The sequence below is a fragment of the Anopheles coluzzii genome, chromosome 2 (genome assembly GCF_943734685.1).
Source record: "Anopheles coluzzii chromosome 2, AcolN3, whole genome shotgun sequence".
Taxonomy (NCBI): domain Eukaryota; kingdom Metazoa; phylum Arthropoda; class Insecta; order Diptera; family Culicidae; genus Anopheles; species Anopheles coluzzii.
Genome location: NC_064670.1, coordinates 122,424,953 through 122,444,289, shown reverse-complemented (window position 1 = coordinate 122,444,289; position 19,337 = coordinate 122,424,953). Strand labels below are relative to the sequence as shown.

Sequence of the window (19,337 nt, the reverse complement as noted above, 5' to 3'; positions counted from 1 at the left end):
TTTGTTTTTTTCTTCTACCGTTTAACTATACGATGCTGTATTTGTTTGTTTCGATTTTTCATTGTTCTGATAAAAATTGCAACCCTTTTCATTTTCGCATTTGCCATGGATCTTTTAGTCTGCTGAGTGGAGTGTGTTGTATTAATTTGCGCTCAATCTATTTCTTATTTCTATCGTACGGCACACTGCCAGAGATTTTCTCTGCTTTCTGATTCTTGCTTCATGTTTTCTACGAATGTTTGTTTTGTTTGTTTGCCTTCGTTCTGGAATCGGTTGTAAGCAGTGGTAGCGTAATCTCTTAACCCCTAGATACTGTTTGAATAGTTTTTTTTTTGTATTTTTTCCCGATACTTTTGTGCGACTGTCTTTGGCGCTGTGTTAGTATGTGTGTGTGTGTGTGTTTGTTTGTTTTATTTTATTCGTATTAATTAGTTTTTGTTGTTGTTGAATTTTACTATCTTTCCTTCATTCGCACTTTGTGTGTTGTTGTTTATGTTTGTGTGTTTGTGTTGTTCATTTCGGTTTTTGCTAGCGTAACTTTACTTTGATCTGGTTGTTTTATGTTTTGTAGATTCAATTTGTTTCAGAATTAATCAACAGGATATTGTTTCTCAACGCAACTCACGTGCGTCACTTCGTTCGTCTCTTTCTGTCTTCTGTCTTCTTTTTTCAGCTACTGCAGCTTAACTATTTACATTTAGAATTATCAACATTTGTTAGCCCGACAGCACCGCCCAGTCTGTATGGCACATGTTGTAACTTGTTTATGTTTATTATAGTGCATTTCCCTTTTCATTCCCTTTCCTTGTCTTTCTTTCTTTTTATTATCTTCTATTTGACTACTTGACGCTGTGTACTTCGTAAAAACGTATGAATTTTACAATACTTCTTATCGTTAGGGTGTTTTATCCATATTGTTTTGCGATAATATTACTAATGTTAGCTGATTTCTTTCTTTTATTATTTTTTTAAATCTTTTTCCACCCACTTTGCTTCACACTCTTCGCATCGTCTTCCTACACTCATTCCACATCGTCAGCTCTGGGAAGCTGCACGATATGTTTACACCCATTGTTTCTTACTGTCACTCGTATTGTTCGAACTCGTTTGTTTGGTTGTGTGTACGTTTTTTTTTTCAAATGTGTGTGTGTGTGTTTGTGTATTCTTTTTTTTTGTTGCATCATTTGTTTTTGTTTTTTCTCTTGTTTTGTTTAAAGGTTATACTCGTTTTAACGTGCTGGTAATGCGTGGATTCGTTTTTGTTGTTGTTGTTGTTTATTTATAGGTTTTTTTACTTACTGGTTACATCAGTATATTTTGCTTTAATTCAGTTTGATTTTTTTTAATTTAAAAAATAGCTTAATCGGTGTTGTTTCTCATTCATAAGCAAAAACTAAATCAGACAGAAAGGAAAACAAAAGTTTGCATAATGTGATCAATATTTTCTTATTTAAAAAAAAAACCTAGTTCTTCTGGCAGTGATTTGAAAGCATTTCCCTTTGCTACACGCTTGTACTGGTGTGGATGTGTGTGTGTGCGTTTGTGTCTGACAGATGTAAATTCATTTCATTTTGCATTGAAGGCGCACTATTCACGTCGTAAGGCATTGATAAAATGTGCTAGAAAAGTACCAAAAAACAAAACCTTTTCGTGCTCAATATGAATGAACTCAAAACAGAATAAAAAAATAAAGCAAAGAGAGCAATAAATTCATAGGAGAAGAACATAAAAATAGCAATGAGAAACTGGTGAGTGTTGGTTTGATGCCATTGGAAAGTATATTATTTCCTCTCTTTTTCTCCAATGAACTCTCCACATTTATTGCTATTGATTTGAATATTTTCGCTATTCACCTGCTCCACTGTGCTCGCTATGTTCGGCCTTTTGCTAGTATAGGGCTTTCTTCACGTTGGTTGATCGGTTGTTTTATATTAACTTCCACTACATTTCCTTCCCTTCCATCGCAATTGTATTAGAGTTTTGATTTACAAATCCAATCTTTCGTTTTTTTCTATTCGGTGCTCTCTTCAATCGATTTAAAAAAAAAGAAGAAGATTTAACTTGCTTTGCAACGTTTGATACTGTTTTATTTCTTTAATTTTTTCCTCCTTTTCTCGTTCTCGCTCTTCTCTTCTGCTTCATTTGATCGCTTCTCTTATCTGTATATGCGCGAAACGGTTTCGGTTTTCGTTTTAATGTAAGTTTTTCTTAAAAACCAGTGTGTCATTTGGCAGTGCATCAAAATTACTTTAAACGTTTTTTTATCTCAACCACTTTCCAGGGGGCGCTCTTGCTGAACTGCGGCTGCGTTTTCTGTGTTTTTTAGCGTGCGTGGGCTCAAGAGGCATGTGAGAGCGAACTTATTATTCCCATAGGCACCCTTTCCTTGTACCGAAAGGATAATTCACCCCTTTTCTTTTTTTTTTGTTTCGCTGTCGAGAGAATACTAATGCGTAAACGGGTAAAGTTACCTAGAGACCTGCCCGGCTGGCCTGCCGTGTCGTGTGCCTAACAATTTGACGTGGCCACTACTTACACGATGATAGTTATACAGTGGAATTAAGATACTACTACAACGCATGTGGATGTATGTGTGTGTGTGTTTTTTTTCTTTTCTTTTGACAATGTTTGCTACTACTTTGCTTCCCATTACACACACACACGCGCGCGCGCTTACACCCTTAAGGATAAGGCTTAAACCTCGTGGTAAGTTATAGTACTTGGTATATTATAAAGATAAACTCTACGCAGTATAATTTATTTCTCTAAGTACTATATTTATATGTTGTTTTATCTATATTTATATTCATATATTTATGTATGTATCTATATATATGTATATATATAAGTGTTTTGGTTTTGTTTATTTTCATTAAACCGTAGTGTTACGTTGATGTTTTCTGTTTGTTGTCCAATTGCTAAGACGTAAGTACAGAAAAATCATTATCTACATGTTTTGACGCTTAAAATATGTTCTTTGTTGGTTTTTTTTTGTTTGCTTTGCTTATATTGGGTTGGGTTTTGGTTGTTCTTTGTTTGTTTTTTTTTGTTTTGTTCATTTGCCTTAACTGTAACGCCCGTTTGTTCTTGACGAACAGCGTAATGCTCTAGCGTTGGCGCAAGACCGAGCGTTCGCGCCCATTTATACAGGTGGCAAATAAAAAGCAGTGGTTAACAGCAGTTTCAGAAAGCCAGAATAAAATCAACAAATCAAAGTTGAAAAAAAAAACATATTTTAACGTTGTTTCAACTCTTTCAATAAATATCAATTTCAAAAATGACAAATAGAACCTGATTTCCCCGAACAAATGTAACCTGTAACAATGAGATAGAGAGAGAGAGGATTGTAAAACCATCTCATAAAACGACCCAACACAGACGATACATCGATACAAACATCTAACAATTCCTCTTTCGCACGGAAACATGCTTTTAAAATAGAACGACAAACGAGAGCCTTCCCTCAACCGTCCCCGTTTCTTACACGATGTAATTAATTACTTTATATCTAAACCTTAACCGTAAGCTGACACCGTTTCGGCATTACTTCATCATGGTTTTTATGTATTGCTTTCCCTACAGTTACCCAGGTAAACGTGGGGCGTGAGTGTGAGGAGAGAACAGGGCTCCTCGAGATTCTGACGCCTGTGTGAAGTAAAATGTACACACGCTGTTAATTCCTCACCGGCATAGCATATGGTTGAGTGTGTGTTTTGGATGGCTTTTTTTTATAAAAAGCGGTTTAACAATGGTTAGCCTATTCGATTCGATTAAACGAACAAACGCGCTGTTCAAAAGCACACACGCCTTTCCAATTGCATACTTTGAGGCGCATTTATCCATATTTTTGAAACAAGACGCCTCAATGTATGCAATTTGGGTGACAGTGCGTTACGGCGCCTTCAGCAGCGCGTTACAGGGACGTTACAGACGAATGAATTTTGAATTCAAACCGCTTCCTGTCGGTAAAACGTTTGCTTAACTCTACCTACAAGTGATGCCCGCTTGACCCTTTCCCAAAGTTGTGCGTTGTGACAAAGCTATTCCCCTGCTGTGTGTCTGTGTGTCTTGAACATGGGGATGAATGAATACCGATGAAAACCACGCGCGAATGTAACGAATTGTAGTGTTATTGGCTAGCCGCTTCGTTTTTCTTCCAACCGCCACTTACCCACCTAATTAGCTGTTAGTAATGTAATAAACGCTGGATGTATACCGTACCCTAACCTAGTTTAACATGCGCTCGTTCCCATTCGCTCCGAATCACTCTCTCACTCACTCTCACTCTCTCTCTCTCTATTTGTCTCGCTCACACTAACATTTTCACATTGTTCTAATTGTTACGAGCTTGTAGTACGCTGTGCTGCCGTGGTGAGTAGTAGCCGTTTACTTACTTCTTCTACCGAATTCTTACTGTGCTAAAAACGTAACCCCACATTGGCCTCCCCGCTCCCTACTTGCGCCGCCGGAACCGATTGTTGCTCTGGTGCTCCTTCTGGCGGATGTAATCGGCACACTTGCGCGCCCGCGTGCGCACGACCCGCACCAGCCCATTGATGCGCAGCGTGGTGCCTACATTGCGGCGCCAGCCACCCCGGCGCAGCACGACACCGCCCGAACCGCCCGCATTGCACTCCGCGAACTCGCTGTCCGCCTCGTTCGTCGCGTTCGCGTAGTACTGCGCCTGGCAGCCGTAGTACTCGTAGCACTGCGGGCAGCTCGGCTGCGGTTGGGGCGAGGGCGTCTGCGGCTGTGCCTGGTGGAACTCACAGTTCTGCTGCTGCTGCTGCTCCTGCTCGCGCACCAGGTTCGAGAACGCCTGGAAGTAGAGCTGATTCTGGGCGGTCAGGTTGTAGTGGTAGGATTTGTTGTAGAAGTGGGTGGCGGCAGCGGCCGCCGCCGCACTGGCCGCCGTTTCCCCCGCGCAGGTAATGCTGAACGGAGGTACGGTCGGGTCACCGGGTTCGGCTGTGGGACTGGTCACAGCGGGGCGTGACTCACTGAACCCAAGCGAAACGGTGGACAGGGTGCGTCCTCCTACGGTCGAGCGATCGAGTGTGCTGCTCTGGTATTGGTTGTTGAAGCCCGAGCCGGAAGGTTGTCTGCCCGAGCGCTGCAGACTCGAGGTGACCGAGCGTGAGATCGTGCTGGCGGGGGCCGTGTGTAGCCGCGACCGTTGTGAAGAGCCACGCGACATCGTTGCGGCCGTGTTGAGCAGCTTATCGTGCTCGGATGTTTGACCGTTCTGCTGCTGCTGCTGCTGCTGTGGTCCCTGTTGCTGGTTGATGTTGCGATACAGCGCCGACCCATAGTTGGCCGCAAAAATCGACGAAGTCGACGAGGAGGAGGGCGAAGAAGGTGGCATGTTCTGGCTCAGGTTCACCGAGTTGCGGTTCAGGTTCGTCTGCTTCTCGAACCGCTTCAGATCGGGCGAGATGATGCTGTACACGGTGGCCGTCGTGGCGGAGGCCGGGATGGACCCACCGCAGGCACTCGTCATGGAGGCGCTCGTGGTCGTCGTGCCGGCCAGCGTAGAGGTGAAGATGTTGCGCTGCTTCAGCTCCAGCTGCTTCGTGCCGAGCCCAGCGATCGTCGCCGCCGATGCAGGAAGCGTATTGTTCAGCCGCTCCTCGCTCTTGCACAAACTCCCACAGGAGGAGGAGGTCCGCTTCGTACCACCGCCCCCATCCGTGTCGCTGCTCTTGATCAAATAGTCACAGTTATCTACCCGGCACACGTCGTAGCTACTGTGGTCTAAAAAATGATTCGTACAGCAGTTCTCCACGATCTCGCTCTCGTGGTGGAAGATGATCGCGTTGCCTTCGTCCCCGTTCTCCGCCCGCCAGATCGAAACCGTCTTAAAGTCGGAGGCGGACGCCGAGGGTGAAGACTTCTTCAGCAGCTCCTCGATCTTGCAGCTCGACGCGGACGCCTGCATGCTCGCCGGCTCGCCGATCGGCAGTGGTTCCGGCCGTCGGTGACGGATCCGGTTCGGGCTGTACTCGTTATCGCTCGCCGTTTCGCTGACATCGGCCCCGCCCGATTCGGTGCCGCTGCGACCACGCCCACTGCTGGCCACGTCCACCAGCGACGAGACGGAGCTGATGCGCGACTTGTTCGACTTGCTCTCGTCCAGGTTGGCCAGGAAGCTCCACTTGATCTTCGAGGGCGATTGAAAGATCTCGGGGATGTTGATGTCCAGATCGTCAAACTCGTAGTTCGCCGTCCCGATCTCCGACAGCTGGCCAATGTTTTCGATCGTAATTTTGGACGGCGTGAGTACGAGCTGACTGCCCGCACTCTTCGGCGTGCCCTGCACCTGCTGCAGTTGCCGTTGCGTGGTCGAGGTGGTCGTCGAGGTGGTGGTGGCGGTCGAACCGCCGGGCTGATCGCTCGATGTGGAGCCGACGGTCGAGAGGAGCGACTCGTTCAGGCTCGCAATGTCCTGCTGACTGTCGCTGTCGGCGATCAGCGGCTCGGGAGCTCCGCTGGCGGGCGTTCCGGGCGTTAGGGGGAGTGGCTGCAGCCGCTGCCGCTGCTCCTCCCGATCGAGCTGGTGCTGGATGGCCGTCTGTGCCTGGATCTGCCGTATGTTCTCGCCACTGATCGAGCAGTACGAGTTCTCGCTCTCGTCCGCCGTGTAGTAGCTGCACTGGAACCGGGCCGGGTTGATGTTGAAGTTGGAAATGGTCGCATTGGAGCCGCCACTTTCGGGCAGCGTGCGGCGGCTGAGTGCCGTGGGCGACAGTGGACCATGCTGCTGAGCGGTGGCACTCACGCCCACTGCCTGTCCTACGGGCTGTGAGTGGTGGGAGTGGTGCGAGCAGCAGCTTCCACCACTCAGTGGCGTCGTCACTCGGCGCGATCGGGGCGTGCTGCGTGCGCTACGGTGCGATGACGTCACGGAAGGACGCCTCGATAGGACGCCCCGCTGCAGGGAGGAGACTTGCTGGGGCGTGTACGATTGTTGCTGTTGGTGCTGCTGCTGCTGCAGTTGGGGCTGATCGACCACGAAGTACTGTTGGATTTCGTCATCGTCATCGGTCGTGGCGAGATTGCCCCGGCTGCAGTGGCAGTTCTCGGCGTACATCGTCGATGCGCTGTCACCGGCGTCGTGCCGCTCGTCTTCGGTACAGAGCGTCGCCGTCGTACCGGCCATCTCCTCCTCCTCCTCCTCTTCCTCCTCCTGTTCCCGCTGTCGTGCGCGCAGCAGTATCTGCTGCTCCTCCTCTTCCTCCTCCTCACCGCCTGTGTCCTCCCGTTGGTGTAGCTGAGGCTCGCGTTCGATCGTCCGGTGCTGCCGGTGGTGGGTGCACCGGGGCGACTGGGACTGCACCGAGTGGCGCCGATGGCTGCGGTGCCCCCGGTGCGCATGGTGCGCATGGTGATGGTGCAGATGATGGTGGTGCTGGTGGTGCTGATGGCCACCAGCGCCGCCACCGTCGGATGCGGCACCGGCCCCGCAGCTGCTGCTGCCGGTCGTCTCGCTGCGCAGGCTGATGCGGCTGTGGCTCAGCGCCCGGTGGCGCCGGCCGGCCAGCGTGTGCAGGCTAACCGTGCTGCCGAGCGGGCAGCGATGGTCGCAGCCGAGGGCCGGCGAGCCCGGGTCGCTCAGCGGTGCGTCCCCGGGCGGTGCCGGCGGCAGCCGCGGCGGCGGCCGATCGAACGGGCTATTAGGAGTCCAGGCGGTGCTCGGCAGTCAAGGCCCTGTGTTCTGGCAGACAGGTACTTGCTGCTGATGACGGTGATGGGGCGCACAGGTGGCAGTTCGATTTTGAGTATTTCTTGCGCCGTCGGCACAACGCTCGGATGCGGCTGTTACGTGGAAAACAGAGCAGAGAGTCAATTACGGGGTGGGGAACAGAACAGTCGGGAAGGAGGAGCGTCCGTCCGACAGGTATCGCGAGCGGGAAGCGAGTTGGCCGGTCAGATGAATGGGGGAAAGAGATGGTTGAGATGTAGTAAGGAAACATGACAAAAGGGAGTTAATGAGGGGAGGGAGGGAAGGGGAGTTGTTAAACAACAATAAAAATGAATGACGATATCTTCTACATGTACAAATGTCGGCACACTATCATTCACACTATCGATCTGTAACGCAGCAAACGGAGCAAAAAACAAGAAACAACATTCGCAAAAAGAGCAGCAAAAAGAGAAGACCAGAGAAGATATTCGTAAGAAGAAAAAAAAGGGACACATGCAATCAACAGCAATGCAGCATCATCCTAATGATGATCGAAAGAGAGAGAAAGAGATGAAAAGAGAGCTATATTGTTCTAGTAAAAAGGTAAACGATACCAGAGCTAAAGAAGAGTTGTTAATGGTATTGGGAATAGTATTAGCTCCAAAGTATCAACTGCTACGATCATGCATATTTGAAAATAATGTTTGAAATGTTTAATAATGTCTTTTGATTAATGTGTGTTGATTGTTTTCAGTTGGAATTGATGGGCAGAAGAGGTTAATATCGTTGAAAAGATGCAGATTGCATACCTTGAGGCGTGTATCGATAAATGCTACAAAAAGCGCCTAAAGTTATGCTATCCGCAATCCAAAATTTAGCTTGATACGTTATTTTAAAAGTTTATTTTCTATTCTATTGTTTAGTGTGGTAAAGAAAAAATGTAATTATATTCTTGTTAGTCATGTTTACTCACTAACTCTCGTTGTCTGCCTTCAAACTTTCATCCTGTTTCTTACATCGGTTATACTTCTAATTGATTATTTTAACAACTTTCCACCCTTTCTTCACAACAAATAATTCCTGAATGTTCAGCAAGCTCTTCCTAATCTTCCTCCATCTACTTCTAATCACTCTCGCTCCAGTTTCTATCTCTTACATCTCTGTGCTTGTAGTGGAAAAAGTTTACTACTCATTAAAATTTATGTTTCATGCTTCCACTTCCATTGTATGGTTTCTTTTCCCCCCCTGTGCTGGGATTGAATTTTTATCATATTTAGCGCTTGTGTAGCGAAAAGTCGGGACAAAAACGGTTTGTGTTTTTTTTTGTTTTCTTCTACGTGCCTCCGTGTCTCCGAATTTTCATCATTCATTTTTCGCTCGCGCACTCACACACACATTCACGCTGGTGTGTGTCAGTGTGTCCGCGGGGAAGTGTATTATGCTGCAGCCAATTTATTATGCATGAAACATTACGACCGGGGCTCGTTCGTCGCTTCTATCTCATCGTTGGCTATCTTACGCCGCCTTCCCTACTCGCCGTCCTTGACCTTAGCTGTATATATATATTGTTTCCCGTTGTTATCGTTCGAAGGCGGCGGGCAGCGGAGGATTGGGGCGTAAAATTATGCCCACCACATCATCTCCCATATCTACTGCCAGCGCACTGGCAGCACTGCTGGCCTGGGATAATGTAAATGTGTGTATGAATAAATTGCACATAAATTTAGCGCAAAATATATTTATGTATCGATAGCGCTTGAGGGGGTAGGGGGCGTCATGGGAGCACCGCCGAGGAGCATCGGGGAGCACAGTGTGTCGAACGAAATTGGCAACGATTAGCCTGTGACCGATCGATCAGGCTACGGTTCACACTCGCCACGGAGGAGATGAGTCAATAAAGCGTAAAAAATTAAACCACTAAGTGGATGTATGGCACTGAGTGCTTCGAACACTGGGAAGTAAGTTATTGTGTTATTTCTGTAGGATTTTTTGTGATTTAAAAAAAAGTCATTTACATCCAGCACCGGAGATTACGCGTTTAGTTAACTCCAGACTGTAAATTGGATCGTTATTTCAGTAAAATACGCAAAGCCTGTTGCACAATCAATCGAGATAACGAAGTTCATTTGAAAGTAAATTACCGTGTTACAAAGTTTGCATAACCTTTAGGCGTTTTGTAAAAACAACCCCTAAATGTATACAGCTTCCTACACAACAAAAACCCCGCCTAAAGTTATGCACCTGAAGCTGCTAATCTGCTCCATTTTTCTCCGGCCCGAGCATGGCCTAAAACCATACCACTAATAAACTTTCCAATCTAATCGAAAATCAAGACAAGAACGCGGATAGCATTAATTTGCATTCTTTATCCACCCTGCTCTGCCAATAAGTGTCGTTTCGGCATTCCTTGCTCCCTCCATCTCGTTCAAAACCATCGACAGGAGATTACGGTGACGGTTTTTATCGCTGCCCGATTTATCGGCAGCTGAATCGGTTTTTGATTATTTAATTCGAAACGATTAGATCGTATCTGCTGTACCTACTACAAGGCGTTGTCGTTCGGATTCGCGACGCCGTTTCGATGCTGGTGTATCTTTCTTTCCGTGTACCTGCCCCCCCTCTAATTGGAACTGCCTAATTACGTTAACCGAGAGATAGAGAGAGCAAGATAGAGTAGAGGATTAAGGAAGGACTTGCTTGGTCCCAACGGAGCACTGCCGAGATACTCTGTCGTGGTTTATGTGATTGTTGGCTGCTTATTAGATTACAATCACACACTATCGTAAAACGCGTGACAGCGAGCTCTGACAATCTGATTTGCAAATTCCTTGTTAAGGTGTGTTTATAGCTGTACTGTTGGTGTGGGTTTGTGTGTGGTTGGTGTGTTAATAGTGATGTGGAGTTCACTGAAAATCCTCTGAAAGAAGTAACAACACACAGGAGAGCCACACAATCTACACACTCACACACCTCCCGACCTCCAGAAGTCGTAGTCTGGGTTTTTTTCCGGAGGCATGAGCAATTTGGTAGAGCGCGCACACAGTGCCCGAACCGAGGAAACAGACACCTTAGACGGCTACGGCCTTGACGTATGGAGAGAAGTGCACCCGAGGAACGCTTCTTGGTTCTTTGGTGCCACGCCAACAGTCGTCTAACTTTAATACAGTAACAGAACCAAGGCAAGGATGGTATCGTGGCATTCGCGCGAGCATTTTCCAGGTAGCTTTAAGAGACCTTTTGAGGTCTAGCGGGGAAGGGCGGAGAAGAAGACAATCTACTTGGACACCAAAATCTGCGTACCGTTGAAAGGTGCAGCATCAAATCACATCACGACACACAAACGCGACGAAGAGCAATATAACAGACACAAAAGCGCAATTTTCTCTTGAAGTTCTTGATCGTCCTCACATTGGTACCTCAGTGTGAGTGTGTTTCTAGGTACGTAGAGGACGCGAAGAGCATTGGGTTTGGACTAAAGGCAGCGTACCTGCAGCTAATGGTCGAGCTCGCGGAGGTTTTGGTTTGTTTTGTGGCATGCATTAGAACAGTTAAATGGCACGGAAAACTCCACCTAAAGACAAGCCTCCAGCTCCAAAGACTAGCCCGAGAAGAGTAGGCTTGAGTACGGTCAACAGAACGGACCAGTGTCATACTAGGGACCTGAAGGAAAAGCAAAGAAGAAGATAGAAAAGATCCAAGATAGTGTGTAGGAGCAAGATAGAAAGAAAGAAAGAGAGAGAAAGAGAGAGAGAGAGAGAGAGAGAGAAAGAAAGAGAAGAAAAGGCAACATTTAGTGGGGAGTTCAAGAGATTCTTCTTTGGAGCGGTCTCGGGGGGTCTTTTAAAATTCAAGAATTCAACTGCAGGTCTTGTACATCTCTCAATCTGTCATTCCTGTCAACGTAGCTACTAAGAGCAAGGTGTATGGATATTAGGAGGTGAAGTGCTTCAGAGCAAATTGACATTTCACGACTTGACATAACAATACTAGGGGCTCCGGCAAGGTGGAATGTATAATGAGGTGTAGTTATAGCGCTTTTGGCAATCCCCCCCCTGGGCTCCGATTTTGACAGATGGTTTTCCGCTTGTATATGTATTGATGGATTGTTTACGTTTTGCATGGTCAATATTTGGTGGAGATCAATTTGGGTGAATATTTTAGTTTATTAGAACACAGTTCGTAATTTAAAATGGAAATTTTTCTTCGAGAACTTGAAGCGTTCGCCAAAAGCGGAAAACTAACTGTCAGTTTTCTTCGTCGATTCTTTTTCCACCTAGCTGTCAAAACGGGCTTATAACTTGACCTGATATCTTTACGGTCCTTGGGCTCCGGTATTAAAATCGGGGAGGGCTGGAGGGGGGTATAGAAAATTGTATGCGATTTGACATAACAATACTCAATGATGGCGCCCGGAAAACGCGCTAACAATTCACCTCCTTAATAAACACACCTTGACTAAGAGCTCTGAGCTGTCAAACTAATATGTCATGTCAAAGCCTCCTCTATCTGTTCGCTCTGTCTGTGTTTCAAACTTTCCCCCAGAGTAGGGTTCGTCGCTTGTGCATCGAATGCCACAAAACCATCGCTTGAGTGTGTGTTTGTTTGTATTGGAGGAAAGAAAGTAACGCCCCGTAACGCAACAAAACTATCGGTAAAGTATACTCAGCTTCCTGTACCTGTACACACGATCCGTCCATGTGCGGAGTGCCGCCGGAAGCTGTCCCGTATCGGTATGCCTTCGTCGCCACCAACACCACCTCCACCACCACTGGTGGTCTGGTAGCCGTAGGCGGCGTTCCCGTGCGCTCCTCCACCTCCTCCTCCAGCCGTGGTTGCGGTCGACCGACCACTCTGTCTCGTGCGGCGCAGCGGCATCGGTGAGCAGTTGGTACTGATGGCGACCGTGTGGCCGCCGGTCGTGCCGGCTGTCGTCGTGCCGTAGTTCATCGGCATGGCGCCACCTCCACCATAGACCGTGGTGTAGCCGAGCCCGACCGCCGCATACTTGGACGTGGGCCCAAGCAGGTTACTGTGGTCGCTGAGCGGGTACGGGCCCATCTCGCCGTCCATCGTCTTGGCGGACGGATCGAGCAGGTGCTGATCGCTGAGCGGGTACGGCCCCATCTCGCCATCGAGTGTCGCCGACCCAAACACTGGGGCAGCGGAGTACGGTGGTGGTGTTGTTGTTGTTGTTGTTGGAAACGCAGTTAATTGTGAGGATTGACACAAGGACACATGGTATGGTGGAGGTGCGATCGGACGCAAGTGGTGTTGTCGCACGTGGTGTTTGGGTGAGCGAGATTGTGAAAGAGAGCGAGAGAGAGACAGACCAGCGCAACGTACTGCGCTGTGTGCGACGCGTGCAAGGGACGTTCTGCGGTCCTGAGGCACACACACAAGTGGATGGTGAAGTAGCTCCAGCTCGTTTACAGAGACGGTTTACGGTAGGAGGAGCTAACACTCTTGCGAACGTTTGAACTATTTCAGCATTTGCAACAAAACAACAGGATAGCAACTACGGCAGCAAGGTGCGCCCCGCCAGTGTCGTCGGCGTGCGGTTAGACCTGTTGTGGCTACAAGCAGCTCGCTATCGCGGTAAATGGTGACTCAGCGTCTCAGGGAAGGATCTACGGCGGAGGTCAAGGTCCAGCGGTCCGTTGTGTGTGTGTTGTGAGATAAAGGCCAAGTGTGAACGGTAAGTGAGATGAACAAACGAGTGAGTGAAGCGACAGTGGATGATCATCAGCTCTAACATTACGTAGAGGATAAAATTGCCACCAGATGGCGCCAGCGGGTTAGGTGAGTGATGTTTTTACATGAGTACTACTTAAAATACTTCTACAAGGCAAAGCAGCCGCTTGCTTTGGTTAGATTTTTTGGGGTTTTTAACAAGATCGCTTATTTTACATTCCTATTCGATAAAGCTAGTCGTTAGTGTGTCTACATCTCTACACCTGTGCAATTTTCAACAAAAGAGAATGTGTGCTTATCTTCCCTTTTGGTGTTTCCCTTTTTTTTGCTGAGTAGAGGGAGTCTTTTTTTTTGGCTTTTTGGTACTCTTTTTTAATGTTCCTCCTGCACTTTTGTGTACCATGCTCCATTACTGATACTCTCAACAAACTTCTGAAGCGCTTTGCTGGCAGCCAACCTTTCAACACCATACTTCCCTGTCTGCTCTGTCGCTTGGGTTGGTTGAGTGACGATTTCAAACGACACAGAACAAGCTACCGTAATGACCCGTGAACAGTGCACACCGACAAGACTCGGTGGGGAGACTGGGGAGACTCTAGCTGACGTATGCATATGGTGCTGCGGTAAGGGGTGTTTTGAGTACAGATTTTTTTTTGTCGCTTTCCGCGAAAAAGATGAATGATTATTACTATGCACACATACAAACACATCAGCAAGAGGTTTGGTTTCACCAGTCTGCCGCTAGAGGGCGGGGAAGGCTACGCTTAAGCATTCAGCTACGTTAATGATCCTTACTCGGTGTCAGTGTGTGTATTTATAGTATTTAAAGCGTGAGTTTAAAGTGTGTTTTGACGGCGAAGCGTTTGGGGAGGAAGGTTGCAGTAATTTCGGGAGTTTAAAGTTGCTTTACTTGTAGGTTTATTGTGTCGTAACTATTTGCTTCCCTTTTAAGTGCATTTATTGTCTTTTATTGATCTATTTTTATACGAAACAAAGTTAAATATCAGTTTTGTTCTGAAATATTATATTCACTATCGGCAGAAAACGCCTGAATGTATGCTTTTGGCGTAGCAAAGTACGCTTTTTATATTCAAATAAGAGATAAAATCAGTTTGACGGCGTCATTTTTATTCTTTTTACGCCAGTCTTAGCAAAATAATTGATTGAAAATACTTTTAAATTTCATTGCTTGTATCTTGACGTTAAAGCTAGATAAAAATAATTGAAAAGTGTGTTTTGAGCGATAAAAACGATATAATGCTACGCTTGAATAAGCTTGAACAACCGAAAAAGCATGCTAGAGTGTACAAAAAATCTACGAACGATGTTTCTAAACAACGACAATCAACAGCAAAATCGTGACAGATAAGGCTCCATCAAACGTTAAGACAAACACATCAACAACACATCAAAAAACAAAACAAAAAAGACAACACACATATCAAACGCCAACTCGCGCGCCACAACCAATCGAGAGAGAGGAAATGTCACCTTGGCACGACGGCTGCGTTGAAACGATTGGAAGCATTCGGGGTTTCATGGAAGAGACACAGCTGGGGGAAAAAGGGATACGCTCGACAAGGCGCTTGGCTCAAATAATATGTCATCCTTCAACGCTGCATATTATTCCACGCCGGTCGCCGGGCCGCCTATCTTTGAGGTGTGAGATTTGCCCGCAATGTGGCAAACCACCCTTTACCTCTCGCCATCAAAATTCCATCCCAACCCGTCCCACCGCCGTTCATGGCAGTGCAAAAAGCCGTTCCCCATCGCATTCGCACTATGAAGACATCGGCACACGGCCGCGTGATTTAATGCGAGCGACACAGGCCCGTCCGAGCATCGTCACAGCATCTCGCCGGCATCTCTTTGCTTTCTACCCTTTTGCTGCCTCCCCCCCCCTCCCCCCCCGTTTACCCTTCATTTGGCCGCAGCTTTGCTTTCGATGATAAATGATGAAAATGTTGCGACTGCAAATGAAATGCAAATGACTGCAAATGAAATGAATTTGCGACTGCAAATTCACTTCTCACAAGTGAGATAGCAGCCCTACTCGAATTGGTGAAAGCAGATATTCTCACCACAATTGACTCATCTCTCTCTTCTCTTAGATCGGCTATCAAGAGCGATTTGCTTCCTGAGATCCTCGCTCTCGTTGATAAGCGAGCGCTAACACCCATATTAGCTAAGCCGTCTGTTAGCAACGCATCGCGATCGCACACATCCACTAATGTATCGTCGCTCAATGCCACAAATACATCCAGAACGACTAAAACAGCTTCCGCTCGCCGTACATTTACTAACTCAACGGAGCTCACTGATGATATCCAAGCTGCGAACGATACCAACACTGTGGATGATTCTGACAACTGTAACCACTACAATCATCGTACTAAGCCGACTAGTGATGTTAGTGCTGGAAACTATCGAACAAATACACAAGCATCTTCTGATCCTGTTTTGAACCAAAACACCACCAACACGGGCATAGCCGAGAAAGTATGGTTATACTTCACGAACATCAAATCGCATGTCTCGGCTGATGATATGCGTGTGTGGCTTAAAGCTGTGCTACCAACGGACGATATTAATGTTTACCGTCTCACGAAAAAGGGTGTGAACCTGGACTCGATGTCCTTCATATCGTTCAAAGTGAGTGTTCCTAAATCTCTTAAGGAGCTTGCGCTGCAGTCTACTATTTGGCCAGTTTCACTTACTGTTCGGGAGTTTGTTGCTCGTGGCCTACCAAAGCAACGTGTACATGAAAGGGCTCGATTTGACCCTTCTGAGCTTATTTCGCATCGTACAAATAGTGAAAATTGCTCTTCAGCTGTGCCAAAAACTACCGCTCATCCGGATCATTTTTTGGAACATCGATCGCCACCCCCACAGCGCGTGATTCTATCACCATCCCAGATGACCGAGATCCTAGAGGCTATTCAACTGGAGTTTCCTCCCACACCGCCTCAGTTATCACCGGGGGTGGGGCTTCAATCACAATCCAATCTCAGCAACACGAACCGCTCACCACAGATCAGCCCGTTTGCCAAACGGATAGCTCACAATTAATAGACCCATTTGTGATATATTACCAAAATGTTCGAGGCCTTCGCACCAAATACAATGAATTGCGCCTTTCTGCGAATGAATCAGGGTTTGAAATGCTTGCCCTTACTGAAACCTGGTTAAATGAATCGATTCCATCCAACATGGTCCTTGATAGTGATGCCTACAACATATACCGCTGTGATCGAAGCAGGTTAAACAACGAACGTTCGCGTGGGGGTGGTGTGCTACTTGCATGTTCCGTTCGATATCCTTCTGTGGCACTTAACATTAATCAACCCACGCTTGAAGCTTTATGTATACGTGTTTCTTTTTCTAAGTTTCGTCTTTATGTGGGGATTGTTTATGTGCCACCGTATTTGAGCAGTGACCGCAACTATTTGGAATCCCTTTCTGCTTTCATCAGTGATGCATACATGCAAATGAAACCGAATGATCATCTTATCCTTCTGGGTGACTTCAATCAACCTGCGTTAGAGTGGTCGCTTTCTACCGCAGTAAGGCCAGATTCATCTTCAGCTATAAGACATTATGTGCCACATATTTCTTCGAATACATCCAGTTCCTGCTTTTTGGATATGTTAAACCTGCATGAACTCTATCAGCTGAACGGGGTGCATAACCATTTAAATCATTATTTGGACCTGGTGCTCTCCAACTCTGCTGCAGCTGCTTGTTGTTCTGTGTATCCTGCTTCGTCACTGCTCCTGCCCCAGGATGCCCATCATCCTGCTCTAGAAATTGCGTTACCGTCTTCTTTATTTAGGGCTAGTAGGGTTATGAATGTATTACCTTCTGCTCCTAATTCATTGAGAGTTCGTTATAATTTTCGGCTCACAGACTATCGTAAACTTAATTCAATTCTATCTCGTTCCGACTGGTCTTTTTTTTATCAATGTACATCGGTCGACGAGGCTGTCCAATCGTTTAATGCTTTGTTAACCTCTGCACTCCTTTCATGTACACCTATTTTTCGTTCCCCTCCTAATCCTCCCTGGTCCAATCGTACTCTTCGCAACCTGAAAAAGGATAGAATGAAATATCTTAGGAGGTATCGTCTGAACCGATCTGCTTTCAACTTTCGTTTATTTAAGTACGCTGCCTCTGCGCATCGACTATACAACAGGGCTTGTTTTGAGGCCTATTCGAGTAGACTGCAATCGCGTTTCCGTTCTGATCCAGCATCCTTCTGGCAATTTGTTAGGATTCGAAGAGGGTGCAATACGTTACCTAATGAAATGGTACTTGATTCTCGAACTGCCTCTACGCCTGTTGAGATCTGTGAGCTATTCTCTGCACATTTTTCCCAAATGTTTGAGCCACCGGTTAGTGACCCTAACCTTATTGAGGGTGGGCTACTCTACACGCCAGAGAACTTAATTAATCTCTCCGATATTTCAGTTAGCTCTGATACAGTTGTACAGGTGTTATTTGGGTTGAAACGTTCTTTTACTCCTGGTCCAGATGGCATTCCTGCCTCTGTTTTAATTAACTGTAAGGACGTGCTTGCTCCACACCTTGCTAAAATTTTCAACCTTTCACTTTCTCTTGGGGTTTTTCCTGCTCTTTGGAAATCCTGTTGGCTTTTTCCGGTACACAAAAAGGGATGCCGTAGCATTGTTTCTAATTATCGTGGGATAACCCAAACTTGCGCCACAGCCAAAACTTTTGAGCTATGTATCCTTCCAACCATACTTCATAGTTGTAGTTCCGCTATTAGCCCTAAACAGCATGGGTTTATGCCTGGTAGGTCTACTTCAACTAATCTCATGTCTTTTATTTCCAATATTTTTAGATCTTTTGAGGCCGGTACCCAACTTGATGCAATATACACCGACTTTCATGCTGCTTTTGATAGTTTACCTCACTCTTTATTATTAGCTAAATTGTCTAAACTTGGTTTTGGTGATGGCATTATTAGCTGGCTGTCCTCATATTTAAGTAATCGATCATGCAGGGTTAAAACCGGGTCGTACTTATCTGAGGAGTTTTTCTGTACGTCAGGTGTCCCTCAGGGTTGTGTGCTAAGTCCACTTCTGTTTTCTTTGTTCATCAATGATGTTTGTAATGTTTTACCTCCTGATGGTCATCTCCTTTATGCGGATGATATCAAAATCTTTTTACCTGTGTCTTCTTCTTCTGATTGTCTGAGACTTCAGCATTACCTCAATGCATTTGCTCATTGGTGTTCATCCAATTTACTTCGCCTGTGTCCCGAAAAATGTTCTGTTATTTCTTTCTCTCACTCTCTTTCTCCTATTTTATTTAACTATACTCTCTCTAGCGCTTCCCTCTCTCGTGTTATGTCCATCCGTGACCTTGGTATTATACTTGACTGTCGTCTTAACTTTAAACTGCAGCTTGATGAGGTGCTACTAAAAGCAAATCGAACCCTTGGGTTTATCTTACGTTTTACCTCTATTTTTAGAGATCAAAGCATCCTAAGAATCCTTTATTGTGCTTTGGTAAGGCCTATTCTTGAATATGCAAGTATCATCTGGAATCCTCCCACTATTGATGGCTGTTCGAGAATTGAAAGCATTCAGCGCCTCTTTACCAGGATTGCCTTTCGTCGTTTGTTCGGTGCTGCCTCACTACCTCCCTATGAAACGCGATTGCAGTTATTCAATCTTCACTCCTTAAGTTTCCGCCGCCAAGTGTTTCAGGCTTGTTTTATTGGTGGCTTATTACTTTCTGCTACTGATGCTCCTGATTTACTCTCGTCCATCCCGCTGTATGTTCCCTCTCGTTCTCTTCGTCCACGTGATCCTCTGTCAATTGAAACACGTCATACTCTTTATACTTTCAATGACCCTCTTCTGTCCTGTTTCAGGTTGTTTAACCACTTTTACTATCTCTTTGATTTCGACTCCTCTCTTAACTCTTTCCGTAACCG

General features: G+C 46.2%; 2 protein-coding genes across 30 annotated transcripts in view; both read right to left on the bottom strand.

Annotated features, from left to right (window-relative positions):
* The window catches only part of LOC120951178 (clavesin-1-like), a 194,449-nt gene that overhangs the window by 122,610 nt on the left and 52,502 nt on the right, over positions 1 to 19,337 (bottom strand). The window lies entirely within an intron of this gene.
* The window catches only part of LOC120949832 (glucose transporter type 1), a 176,955-nt gene continuing 165,254 nt past the window's right edge, over positions 7,637 to 19,337 (bottom strand). For 22 of the 29 annotated variants that reach the window (XM_049605448.1, XM_049605447.1, XM_049605451.1 and 19 more), the window contains 2 exons: positions 12,361 to 12,837; positions 7,637 to 7,815 (listed from right to left, as the gene is read on the bottom strand). In XM_049605448.1, the coding sequence (XP_049461405.1) occupies positions 7,700 to 7,815; positions 12,361 to 12,837 (593 nt within the window). In that variant the 3' untranslated portion in view covers positions 7,637 to 7,699. Of the gene's footprint in view, positions 7,816 to 11,171; positions 11,345 to 12,360; positions 12,838 to 19,337 lie in introns of those variants that run through there. The other 7 variants (XM_040367376.2, XM_040367380.2, XM_040367378.2 and 4 more) reach the window with 4 other exon arrangements.